The sequence below is a fragment of the Vicugna pacos genome, chromosome 16 (genome assembly GCF_048564905.1).
Source record: "Vicugna pacos chromosome 16, VicPac4, whole genome shotgun sequence".
Taxonomy (NCBI): Eukaryota; Metazoa; Chordata; class Mammalia; order Artiodactyla; family Camelidae; genus Vicugna; species Vicugna pacos.
The window spans coordinates 12,082,133-12,096,362 of NC_133002.1; the positions used below are offsets into that span (position 1 = coordinate 12,082,133).

The 14,230-nt window shown below is 37.7% G+C and overlaps 1 protein-coding gene across 1 annotated transcript in view; it reads right to left on the reverse strand.

Moving 5' to 3' along the window:
• LOC140685448 (XIAP-associated factor 1-like) overlaps positions 1–14,230 on the reverse strand; it is a 118,543-nt gene that overhangs the window by 99,450 nt on the left and 4,863 nt on the right. The window contains 2 exon segments of the mRNA XM_072940707.1: positions 7,932–8,026; positions 14,083–14,182. Of these exon segments, the coding sequence (XP_072796808.1) occupies positions 7,932–8,026; positions 14,083–14,182 (195 nt within the window).

Here is a 14,230-nt window from a genome sequence, read left to right on the forward strand (position 1 = left end):
ACACTAATACCCTAAGATACTCTGTTAAAAAAGGAAAAAAGGGGGAAAACAAGTTTTCTATGTTGCCCTTTCTTCCACAATACAACCTACTAACACATCTGGAATATATTTTGCAAAATGCTGCTTCATGCAACAGATTTGCTCTAAAACTTATCATCAACTATTCAATACACTGCATGATCTTTAGTTCTAGCAAAATTACAAAGAAACCATCATATTTTAATGTGTTTATCTACTAACTGGGCTAGACCAGGAGTCCAAAGGCCTACTAGTCCTTGTCTGGCCATCCTCTCTGGTCTTGAACCAGTTACTTCTTTCTGAATCTCTGTTCTTTAGATGGAGCACCAGATCATCTCTCATACCTTTCCCAGCACAATTCATGGCCACAATTTTCCTGGTTCCAGTAAGAGAGTGAGACTACTGCTTTGGAAGTATAGATACTCTTCCTTTTAAGAGGAATATTAAACACTGCATTTAGACCCAAAAAGTTTCTGAGAAATTGGCAGAATCAAGTAGTTTCCCTGGGTGGGAAAACCACGGCCCAGTGAATCTACTTTTGTTGATCATTTTGAATAGAAAGAGCTGGCAAGCTAGCAAAAAAAGCAAATAAAACCTTTAAAAATTTTTCCCCAGTAACAGCTATTAGTTAGAAAAATCATAAATTGCCCCCAAACCAAAGTAACTAAGCAGTGTCAGTGACTTTGGATATTTGAAAAATAATAGTGGATAAATCCTCTCAATATTCCAGATGCCACACTTTCCGGAGAAAAATTACTACCATTGCTTTTCCGTTTCCTACTAGACTGCAGTCACTAAGAACCCACCTTGGAAACTGTGCAGTAGCAACTGTAACTAAGAAACAGTGAGCTTAAGTCCTTCCTCTGTATTAATAAAAGGGCCAAATATTAGCCTTCTAATCAATGCAACACAAGAATAAATATCAATGTGTTTCAAATCAGTGGTAAATTGTCAATAAAGCAGAAGGCTCTTCTATCTAAAAGAAGTTCCTGTGGGGAGTGGGAAGCTATGATGTGAATTATACAGGACAAAACGGGAATTTTAAGTTGTGGAAACTATTAATTACATCACAATGCTGAGTAGCCCTGTCTTCCATTCTATGCTCAACCTACTCAGGCGACCTGTGGTTTTGTTGGAATTTCAGTATCGAACCACCCAAGCAAACATAAGCTGAATGATAATCCAATATTACAATTAAGCACAGATTTCACTGGCTCTCAGGAATTTAAATGTATGAAGTAAAATTACAAAAATATCATCAGAAGGTGACTTCGGAGAACTTTCTAATCATCTTAGAGTAGGAAAAATCTTTCCAGTCGAGAATGAAAACCCAAAAGCCATGAAGAAAAAGATAAATCTGACTGTATAAAAATTTTAAATATCTGCAAAACAAAGTTACAAGTGACAACAGTGGCAAATTTTTAAAAGGCAGAAGATGTATCACGGCCCAGAAAAGAGACTCTTATGATGCTAATCAAATAAAAAAGAAACATGCAGTTTTGTTATTAGTGAAAAAATGCAAATGGAAACATATCATTTTCACTCATCAGACAGGAAACCAGGACGGAGCAGTTCCAGAAAGGGCCGAGGAACCAGGCACTCTCAGACATCCTTGGGGGAATGGGTTCAACCAATTGCCAGACTGCCTTCTATATACCTAACAAAATTTAAAAGGCACGCTCTTTCCAGAGGAGTCTCTCCTGCAGACATATAATGTCTATGCAAAGATGTAGGAACAAAGATGTTCACTGAAGCGTTATTTGTAATAGCCAAATACCGGAAATATTCTAAGGTCCGTCAATAAGGAACCAACGCAGCAATGGAATGTTTTGCAGCCTTGGGGGAAAAAAAAAAGAATTGGAAACCTTTTATGTACCGATGACAATGAAATGATAATTAACATTTCTGAGCACTTACTAAGTGATACATAAATTGATGTGGAATAATCTCCAAAATACTGTTAAACAAACAAAAAAGCAGCAAAGAGCTAAACAGTGAATAGTACACTCCCACTGCACGCATTTAAAAAAAAAATCGGGGGAAAGAAGGAATAGCTCAGTGGCAGAGCACATGCTTATTAGCACGCATGAGGACCTGGGTTCAATTCCCCATACCTCCGTTAAAAATTAAAATTAAAAAAAAATTTTTAATGTTTTAAAAATTTTAATAATAAATAAATCTTATTACCTCTCCCCCCCAAAAAAAAATCCTACAAAAAAGAATTTTTAAAAAACCAAAGACATTTATGTTTGTATATACAGAGAAAATTTCTGGAAGGATACAAACAACTGCCCCTAAAGAGAGGGAACTGGGGATTAGGGTGTGAGGGGGACTGGCTTTCCATCGAATATTGCTTTGGACTCTGACTCTCTAATACGCTAATTAACAAAAAGTTTCAGAACCACATGTATAGTATGACCCTCTGAAATCAGAAGCATTTTACATTTACAGGTATATTCGTTCATGCCTAGGAAAGTCTGTGATGACAGGTGCCAACCACCAGCACTGTCTGTTATGAACAGGATGGACCAGGACAGGGATGAGGGAGAGAGAGAAGCCACTGGCAAAAATAAGAAGTGTGGAGGTAGAATAAATAACTAAAATATACATAAAATAAAAATAATGTAAAATAAATAAAGTGTATAGGTACTTTTTATAATAGAAACTATAAAGGCAAGTTTTTTAATTGACCAGACACTAGATTTAAACTGATTAAGAATAAACTAACAGAGAACATCAGTTTTAAGAGCAGTAACACTTGGTGATCATGTTCAGAAGAGTGGTGACTGGAGAACAAAACCACAAACAGCTGATGGCAGAGGAGGTCTGAGACCCCTAACCCGATTCTCTTGTTCTGCCCAGGAAACCAGGGCCCCGCGTGGCCAGCACACACTGGTCATGGCATTAACGGGCTAGATTCCGGCCCTCTCGGCTCAAGGTCAGGGCTCTTCCACCACCTGGTGCTCGGCTTGACCACCTCACGTTCCAGGGGCGCCTCCTCCCTGAGGCCCCCAGTACTGCTCACTTCCCTCTGCCACTTCTTAGCATCCTGTTAAAAACGGTAACTGGTAATACTAATTCAGAATATTCCCAGAGACTCCCTGTAAATCCAGGAAAACTAACCAGTTAGGAGCACTCCCTCTACCTCCTTGTTTTTATTTTAATCTACGGAGAGAACAGAGCATAGGGAGAAGCAGGGCGGGGGGTGTGTAGAGAAGGTACCTGAACAGCCCTCTGCACTGCACACTCTACAGACGTCGTTAACAAGAGGTCAAAGAATCGTCCAGGGAGGATCACATCGCATGGATGTGGACTCAAGACAGTGAGGGGAAGCGAGGACAGGGTACGAGGACAAGCAGATAACTGGGCACACAGTCAGTGGACGGGGCTGGGACCTCCTCTTCCACCAGCCTGGTGAATAACCAAGGAAGCTTAAGGTCCTAGAGACCAGAAGATTTTTCTGGCTCACACAGCACTTCAACTCTTATTTTATTTTACTTTAAATTAACAAACTCTACTGAGTATCTATTATGTACCAGGCCAGGTCCTTACCTTCCTCAAAGCACTGATCACATTTTGCAAGTCGTACTTGAATACCATCATTATCTGTGTGCTTTGATATAACCTCCTCATGTGACCATAAACTCCACAAAAGGAGTACCTGTAAATTCTCAATGGCAGCTGTCATTTTAGCAATGATAAAATAATAAGTAGCAGCTAATCCTCGAGGAACGCTTGCGCCTTCTAGACACATAATTTAATCCTCCTGACAATCCTACAGACCAGGTGTAATTTTAGCCCTATTTCACAAACAAGAAAACAAGGTACAAAGAAGTTAAATAACTTGCCCACGGTTACACAGTTAAATAACTTGCCCACGGTTACACAGTTAGTAAGTGTCGATAAACACCTTTCATTCAACACCCACAATTCTAGGGGGGGCTAGTCTGGAGAGAGGCTTTATATTTTCTTCAGCCTTCACAACAACCTGAAAGCAAGTCCGATTACTCCTACTTTGCAGGTAGCAAAACTAAGGTCAAGCAAGGCTAAACAGCTCTCCGGCCTTGGGGAAGCAGCAGAGCTGGTCTTCAGCCTCAGTTCTGCCTGGAGCCAAAGCCCACGTTGTTCTCAGCACATCAACGGTGCCCAGACTCCTGGATATCACAGAGCAGAACTATTTCCAACAAACCGGGAGGCGGCTTTCTGTATACTAACTATACATTTTGCCATGTGTGGACATTTGTAAAACCACAATAGACAAAAACTACCATCTAATTTTACTATCAGTGAAAAGCAGGGAGATTTTAATTTTAACATCCCAAACTAGACAGAACCATGTCATGGACTATGAGTCAGAAAATTTCTGACACAAAGATGGTCTTGTCCTCATCTTTCTCCTCCTAGAAGCCACCAGGGAAACTGTCCTGGACACCCACAGGGTCTGAGAACCACTTCACCTTCAGCTATCCCAAAAATCTATCCAGCTGGCCTCTCCACACCTACGTTCCTCCGGGTTTGTTACACGGTGACTGCAGCATCTCTCCAGCCATTTACCTGTCTACCCGTCTCTTTTCCCCCCAAAATACAAAAGGGTGCAGAGTTATTTATAGATTTTAAAAATTTATTTCTACTGGACTTCTCCAAAGACCAAAATACCTTTTAATGCTGAACCCCTTTTAAGGAGATTTTCTGAGTTCTCTTTAATGTACTACAAGAGCTGCCTTTGAAAAACCCAGTAAGACAAGAAGCTTCATATGAAGCCAACGCTGCGAATAATGTTAGTGAAGACCTAAACTTCACAGGCAGCCTCCGGCAGCACACACCTTTTCTCAGATGGTGAGGCCATTATAATCTCCATCTCCAAGAAGCACTGTGAACAGAACTTAATGTTTTCTAGCAATTTTAAACTCTCTGGCTGTGGGACTCTGAATTACAAACTGCAAGCTAACCGGTTCAAAAGCACGCCACTTCCATTTTAATTTCACATTTATTCCTGCCAAAGAAAAATCCTTTTTCAGGAAAGAGCACTAACATCTTATGCTTAACCTCCCTGAATTTAATTGTTTGGAAGGCATTTTCATAGGACTTATCTTTCTGGCAACTCCTAGTGTTCTTTGGAAAACTTCACGAATGCAGAGAGGCATAAATTTATTCAATAAAGTACCATAAACTCTCAACTACCCAACACGGTTAGGAAATGTGTTATTCAAATACCCACATTAAAAAAGTCACCCAACATTAATTATGCCTCCAGAAAAAGGGCTAAAAAGTCACTCTACTGGCGATTTATGGACAAAAATTTTTCTAAGAATTACAACATCATAAAGTATACCTAATAAACCACAGTGAACACTGTTTAATCTTTCTGATGATTAAGAAGGGTCTTGAGGATTTGCATTATAAACAGGATTTGTCCTGGAATTACAGCAACGTGCCAAGTAATAGGGAATTCTAGCTGAAGACATGCTGGGTCAGAGTGGACTGTATTCTATCTACTAGAGGAGAATTCAGCTTTTAAACAACCGGTGTTGGGTCCAGACAGCCCTGCACTGGAATCCTGGCTTTCTGTTTCTCAGCTGTGGGGTTCTGGGCAAGTTACTTAAGCTCTTAAAGATTCTTCTCAGGGTTAAAAAAAAAAAAATTCTTCTGCTTGAATGCTGTACTCTCTTTTCAAGTCCGTCTGTGACCTGAGGTGCAATTTCAACCTGGCCTCAATTCCTTTTTTGTAAAGGAGGATGAGAACCACCAAAACAAATTAATAATATGAGGTTACTGGGTCTGATGGGTTGCTATCTGATACATCTTAAATCTGGAGGATAACTGTCACAGAATTACTTTCAGTGTTTAGGAAGAGGTAGGTCAGGGAAAAGGAAGATGTGAAGAAGAGGAGAATTAAATAGAGGCCTTTGTAAAATAGATGCTACCTCCACCTTTTCATTTGATCAAAAGAAATGGTCTCCCTGAAAATACAGAGGTTTGCGAGCGCCCCCGTGCGGTGGGTTATCTGAACACCATTCCTAGTATTGGTTGCAGTTCTGGTAGAAACAGACCGAATTATTTGGGGGAGAAAAACAGAATTTTAAAGAAAGTGGCTATATTCCACTTGAGTTTTTGAGTTCTCTTAGGAAATTCTAAATTATTCACATTAAGGTCCTTAAATATTTTCATAATGCATTTAAATTAACAGCTCTGTTTGGTGTTTTTAAACGCTTGGTGCTTAATTCAGCAAGTTCATAGATCACCAAAAAACCAGAGTCTATGAGATTTCAAAAGATGGTCAGACTGCAGACATTCAGAAGAACAAAGTCAATTATTACTCTTGACTTACTACAATTATACACCCTGTAATTAGGAACTAGAAGAAATTAACAGAGAAAAAGTAAAAGCCATTAATTTATCTCTTTCTTGCCTATATCAGTTACCTGTTAGCAAATACAGTTATTAGTATTATACTATGAAACAATATTTAGCTACATTTCTAACACTTATGATTTAGGGAACATTAACACCTTGATCCCACGTGGAGACGTCCAAGCACTCAGTACTGAAAGTGGAGAAAACAGCCCTGCCAAATGAAACCACCTGAGGTCTATATAGTAAGACTTAACGGATTTTTAAGACTGTGCAGTAACAAATGATACTAGATCCGTGTAGATGGTTACACCGATTATGCAGTTACAAACTAAATGTATCAGAGTACTCCAATTGTGTTAAAAATAAGGCCCCAATTGTCCACTGAAATTAAACTTTTACCTGAAACCTTAGTGAGTTAATAACTGAATATTGGAAATCATGCAACTAATCTAAACCAACATCCCTGGTGACATGAAGGGGTTATTCTTGGAGAAAAAAATATTTTTTTAAAACATCTTCTATTGTTTTATCTGAAAAGCTATATTCCCACACTTTCCCATGTTTAAAATTAGGCAGTAACAACTATTTCCTGGAAGATCAAAGTAGGGGTCTTTGGTACAAACTACTGACAATGAAAAGGAATGATAAAGGGGACCAGTTTGAGGTTTGTTTTCAAATCAATATAACCTTGGGTTTAAAGGATCAGTTTATGTAACAGGTCACATGCATTTTCCTAAACTGATCAGATTCTGAACTTCTAAAGAAAAATATATTTTAAAGATTACTTACTATTTATTTATTGGTTGGTGGAGGTAACTAGGTTTATTTATTCATTTTAGTGGAGGCACTGGGGATAGAACCCAGGACCTCGTGCATGCTAAGGATAAGCTCTACCACTGAGCTATACCCTTCCCCTAAAAGAAAAGATTTTAATACTTGACATTGGCAGTGGGAGGTTGAAGTGACGGCACAACTTGCTTCATGCAAGTGCCTCCCACCCCCACACCCCCGAAACTCCAAAACCAAGGGTAGTGTCTGGACCTCTGGAACAATTAGGCAAAGAAGTCACATTTCAACAATCTGTATAACTGGTGGGTGGGGGGAGGGAATGCATGGTTTCTACGGGTACTGGCCTCTCAAAAAAAGAAAATGAACCATTCAAAACCCTGGGAACTGCAGACGCAGAAGCACAGCTTAGAAGCATCGTGGATGTCCTCCCGTTGGAGCGGCAACTGTGGACCACCTTCAAGGCAGGCCAGACAGGTAGCCGTGCAGGGCTCTGCGTAAACGTGGTGTTGACAGAAAGCACGCGCTTCCTGCACTGTGAAAGCTACACCGAACTAAGTTAATTCCCACAGCATGTCTTGCTTCGCCAGCATATTCACTGTAAAACATGTAACAGGCACTTAAAATAGAAATCCAGATTACAGGCAATATTTGGGAAATCAGGTCTTCCTCAAGCTGTGGAAAAATCTGGGTGGCCCAGATTCCTTCCTTTCTTAAAATAAGACTGCTTTTCCTCCCACTCTAGAAAGAGGTGGAAATGTTTACATGGATACATCTGATGTGTTGACACAGCTCTTAGCAATAAGTCCTTCAAAAGGGCGATCTTTTCCTTCAGTTTCTGCAACAAAGCTCTGATTGTCACGGTAAGCTGAAAAGAAAAGAACACAGCCTAAGTATGCCAGTCCAGAGGTGTGAGATCGCCGCCACATAGCATGTAAATGCTGCTTTTCACACTATGATTCCACCAAGGGTGGGCTGGAAGGGACGCTGAGCCTCCCGACAACAACCTTGGGCTTGTATGGAATTTTTTTTTTTCATATAGATTCTTACCAGTCACCTGGTCCAGACACTGTACAACCTGACCAGGTGGTAAGCCAGTCCAGACCTGAATCCTGACACTGACTGGAAACTCACTTTGCTCTCACAATCAGCTGACTTCTGTCCCCTGAGCACCCACCCTTTGATCCTATTTGTCCACCTCGGAGCCATGCAGGGAACTGCATCCCCCCAGTCTTTGTTCACCAGTAAAAACCCAACCGTTCCCTCAGCCATGCTTCAAAGAACAAGATGTCAGGTCCCACTGCCATCCTGGCCAGTATTCTCTAAACACACTGGGGTACTCATAACTCATTACAAGTTTCATAGCAGTTAAAGCTCCTCTTGTATAAAAAGCAGTTTCAACCTCATGTGACTCTCTTTCCAGGAGCGCATCAATTTTCTCCAATTCACAAACCCCGAGTCAATTTTTGTTTGTGACTCTAAGTGCCACCTTAAAGGATCGGTGGAGGGGTGGGGAGAAAGCCTCCCAGGACTTTAAAAATATGAAAAATAAAACTACCCATGTCAAGTAAACACAGTCACCTATGAATGCAATCAGAGATATGTTTAAAAAGGCAGAATATCCCAGGTTTCACTTGCTACCTTGTTCAAAGGAGCAATTACACAACGGCAGCAGAAGCAGGGGCTCTCTCCTTAGATTAGCAGGGTCCCGATAAGGAAAATACAGCAGAACATCAGAGGCTGGCCAAGGGCTACACACTCCAAGGTATCAGCAGCCAAGGAAAGTCTAACCCTAACTATTGTAATACCTCTGGGAACCACGGAAAAACCACCCACAGTGTTCATGGGAGAACGCCAAGGAAGGCAGATCCCTCCTCATTCAAGAAGTAAAGAGTAAAATAGACAAACAAAAAAGGCACAACACATATTCTTACACACTTACACACACACACACCAGGTCTAAGAAGAGTCTACAAAATTCAAGGCCAAAAGCATTCAACAGGTGAAAGAGTATGTAGCCATTAAAAAGTATGACTGAAATCTAAAGTGGTTAACATAGTAAGATATCCACCATAATTTATTAAAAGAAAAAGAAACCAAGTCACACTCACACAGAGAGAAGTCACCTGGGAACTAAACACATCAAAACGTCAAGGGTGGTTATCTCTAAGTAGTGGGATTTCTTAGTATTTTATAGGAAAACGATTACTTTCATAATCAGGAAAGAACTTCCATCACAATAATTTATCAGAAGTTTTCCAAAGCACAGAAAATGATGGAAAGCCTACTTCATATTTTAAGCAAACACAACCCTACAGATACACTGACAGATAAGGGAAAAAAGGAAACCACTTGTCCATCTCCCTTAAGGATTATAAATGTAAAAGTCTTTAAAAATATTAGCGACACAAATTCAGAATTACATTAAAAATGACAACAATGGGGGCAGGGTATAGCTCAGTGGAAGAGGGCGTGCTTAGCATGCACAAGGTCCTGGGTTCATTCCCCAGGACCTCTATTTAAATAAATAAATAAACAAACATAATTACCTCCCCATTGCCCCCAAAAAAGAAACACATTTTTTAAAAAAAGACAACATACAATCCCCAAGTAAAATTTATCCGAGTAATTTAAGAATAGTTTGATGTTAGAAAATCTAATAATAAAGCTAATGGTGTTAATTACTAAAGACAGAATAAACACACGACTAATACAGCATGGGGGAAGTTAATTAAAAACAAAAAGAAAGAAAAGTAAGAATGGGTGAGTACTGCCATAACTGTAATACTATTTAACTGCGCTCTAGAAGTTCTAACCAATGCAATTAGACAAGTTAAAGAAATACATAAGGGCTGGAAAGGAGGTGAAATTCTCATTATCTGCAGATTGATAATAGTCTGTTTGGGACAGTGAAGAGGATCAACTGAAAGATGACTAGAAACAGGTAAAGATTTCAGGATGGTGATCAATCCCAAAGTGAAAAAATCCAGGGCATTCCTAAATCCAAGTAACAGCCAGGGAGAAGTTTTAAAATTATTTTTAAACATCATTAACAATATCAATAAAATCTTTAAAATATCTAGCACAGTGCCTGGCATATAGTAACTGCAGGAAATATTGCTGAAGGAATGAGTAAAAGGAAACACTCAAAATTGCGAAAGTGTAACAGCTTCCCAATTAAATCTACAAATACACTATACATTTATTCAAAATCCCATGTGGAGCTTTCCTACAGGAGAAGAGATGATAACCGAGGTACAAAATTCTTTTCAATGAAGCTATGCAAATTACTCTTAAAGGAGGATAAATGAAAGGAAATATAGAAAGATCATGGATATGTGTAACAAAGGGGGCCTTAAACAAATAGATATTAAATCTTTACACAAAACTACAGGAGTACAATGCTGGCACTTATCAATGGCTTCCCTGGTGCAACAGAAGAGAAGTTTCAGAAACAGTGTAGTTGTATAAAAATTCAGTGAATGAAATAAGGAATATTTCATATCTTGGGGGGGAAGGGAATTAATAATTTAGCAAATGGGAAAAATTAGATGCCTAGAGTACACAAAATATATTTCAAATATTATAAAAATGTATGTGTTTTAAAAAAAATTAAAAACAGGAGGAAAGTTAAAGAAAATTTAGATAATTAGGCAAAATATTTCTATACCCTCTGGGTGTGAAAGGCCCTTCTAAAGCATTATCTCCTCTTCTCCTACAAGAAAAGGCCATAAATAAAAATACTGATAATTTCAAATAAAATTTAAAAACAAGTATATGTTTTTTTAAAAAGTCATTTGCAAAGTCAAAATCCAAATTAATACAAAAAATGCTTGTACCAAATATGCCAGATCAAAGCTTAATACACTTAAACATATATTTAAAGAACACTTTGAAATTAAGAAATAGGTTAAGGATATATATATATGACATATATATAGCAGGCAATTCATAAAGGAAGAAATACAAATATCCAATAGATATACAAAAAGATGTTCAAAGGCATAAGTGATCCAAAAAATCCATATTAAACTATTATATACTTTCACCTGAGTGAGAAGGATTTTGTAAAGATAATCAGAACTGGTATAGAAATGTAATTCTGAGACATTTCCAAAATGCTTAAAATTTTATACAACCTAAATCCAGAAAGCCTACATTGAGGAATTTATTCTAATCTAGGCAATATTTCAGCCACACTGAAAACTCATTTATAATTAGAAATAATCTAACAATCTAACGATCCAAGAAGATGATTCTGGTTAAATGGATCAAGAGATCTAAATGTAAAAAAAGAAACCATACATTTGCTAGAAGAAACCAGGAATAAATTCCTTTATAACCATAAGCAGCAAAAGCTATGAGTTAAAACACAGAGGTGATTAAAAATTGTCAACTTCATTAAAAAAGAAAAATACTTTCATATGACAGGAGATACCAAAGGCAAAGCCAAACAACAAATGATAAAGGAGAGGAAATAATTACAGTATATCACAAAGAGCTAATCTCCCTCATATATGAGGAGCTCTTAAAGATTAAAAAGACAAACAATCCAATAGAAAAATGGGCAAAAGACAAGAAGTTTGTTCACAGAATACATACATATAGGGCTTAAGTAAGTGAAAACATACTTCATTCGATTCATAATATGAAAAATGCAACTTTAAAACTACACTGGAAGGTCAGGGAGTTTAAACTCCCAGTTATAAAATAAATAAGTCATGAAGATGTAATGTACAGCATTGGGAACACAGTCAGTAACACTGTAATAACTTTGTACGGTGACAAATGATAACTAGAATTATCCTGGTGATCATTTTGTGATGTACAAAAGTATCGAACCAGTATGTTGTATACCTGAAACTAATATAATATTGTAAATCAATTACATTTCAGTTAAAAATAAATGAAATGAAACTACATTAAAATATTTTATCTCACTTAACAGGCTGGCAAAAATTCAGAAGAACAACACCACCCTCTACTGGCCAGGCTGTGAAGAAGCACTGCAGGCAGGGTGCCAAAGGTGACAGCCCCTCTGGAGGGGAATTTGGCAATGAGTGGAAGAAAAAAAAAAATCACACGTGTCCTGGTTCTGAGAATTCACCCTTAAAAGAACTTCCACAAATACTATTCAGCCATAAAAAATAATAAAATAATGCCATTTGCAGCAACATGGATGGACCTGGAGATCGTCATTCTAAGTGAAGTAAGCCAGAAAGAGAAAGAAAAATACCATATGAGATCACTCACATGTGGAATCTAAAAAAAAAAAAAAAAAAAAGGACAAAGGAACTTATTAACAAAACAGAAACAGACTCACAGACATAGAAACAAACTTATGGTTACCAGCGGGGAAAGAGGTGGGAAGGGATTAATTGGGAGTTCGAGATTTGTAGATACTAATATACATAAAATAAACAACAAGTTCATACTGTATAGCACAGGAAACTATATTCAATATCTTGTAGTAACTTATGGTGAAAAAGAATGTGAAAATGAATATATTCATATTCATGTATGACTGAAGCATTATGCTGTACACCAGAAATTGACACATTATAGACTGACTATACTTCAATAAAAATATATACCAAAAAAATGAGATAAAGTTAAATCTGAAAAAATAAATAAAAGAACCTCCACAAATACAAAAATAAAATCACAAAGCTATTTATTGCAGCATTATTTATAACAGCAGCAGACTGGAAACAATCTAAATACCCGTTCTTAGGAGACAGAGTAATGAACTAGGGTATACACAACAGAGTAGCATACAGCCCTGAAGAAGAACAAAGATCTCAATGAATTGGAGGGATTTCTGTGATATATTAAGTGAAAAAGACAAGATACAAAGGAGTAACTTTCATGTTAGAGGAAGAGAAATGAGAACACACACACACAGGCTTATTTCTGCAAAAAGTAACACAAGAAGAATAAATGAGAAATTAATTTAAATAGGTGACCTCTAAGAAGTAGGTGAAAAAGGCATGGAAAAGAGTAGGATGGGAAGAAGACTTTGAGTATAACTTTGTAAGGGGGCAAATTTTGAATTATGAACAATGTAAACAGTTTGGATATTTAAAATTAAATTGGCAAGGTTAGGGAAAAAAGCAAACCCTGAAAATGACAAAGGAGAGAATAAGACACAGAAAAAAAAAGCATCAATTCTAACAACTTTAAAACAGAATAACCTCAGTAGCCTTAGTGGGACACTCTCAAAAAAAAAAGAAAGACACAAACTCAAACTTTACTTAGTATTCGTAGTGGTGCTATGAATTCTGAAACTATTTTCTATAAACTGTAAGAGAGACCAAACGAGCAAAAATCTATCAATGCTTTTGGAAACTTGGGTTCTCACTGCAGGAAAAGGAAAACAGTAATTTGGAATGGGGACGTTACAAAGAACCCTGAGGTGTTGGATTAGAATCAAAGATATTGGCATGGACTCATTGATTTCCTAAAAAATCTATTTCCTTGCCATATCCCACCACTTTTTTTTTAAAAAAAAAAACAGCCTCTAAGCTAAGGATGATTTGTACATTTTAAAATGTAAAAAAAAAAAGGAAAAAAACAACTATTATCCTTTTGTCGAGAATGGATACTCAAAGAGGTGAGAACTTGGCCTCTCACCCTGCAAAGCCTAAAAGACTTACCATCTGGGGGAAAGTATACCAACCCTGAAACCAGACAATAAAATTAAGAGAAAATTTAAGGTAAAACAGGAGAAATTAAATAGACACTTCACTTAATCTCAGTGATTAAATAACTATTAACTGATTGGTTGTAATGTCAATTCATCATTCGTAAGCACATAAGCCAATATTCACTCACACACACACACACAGCCTCAGGAAGGGGAGGGTTTTCAGACCTCAGAACTTAAACAAATCACGTGAAGTAGTAATTCTCTCCTGGTCTTACCTTGGTTGTATTTTCACCATTTCTTTCATACTGATTTCGTTGTTGAATTTTCTCCGCTATCTCTTGTGCAATTTGGCAAGTGGAATCGTACGTGGAGAACCTGCATCAAATCATAAAGGGAGAAAAATGCTGAAGGTTCTTTAAAGGA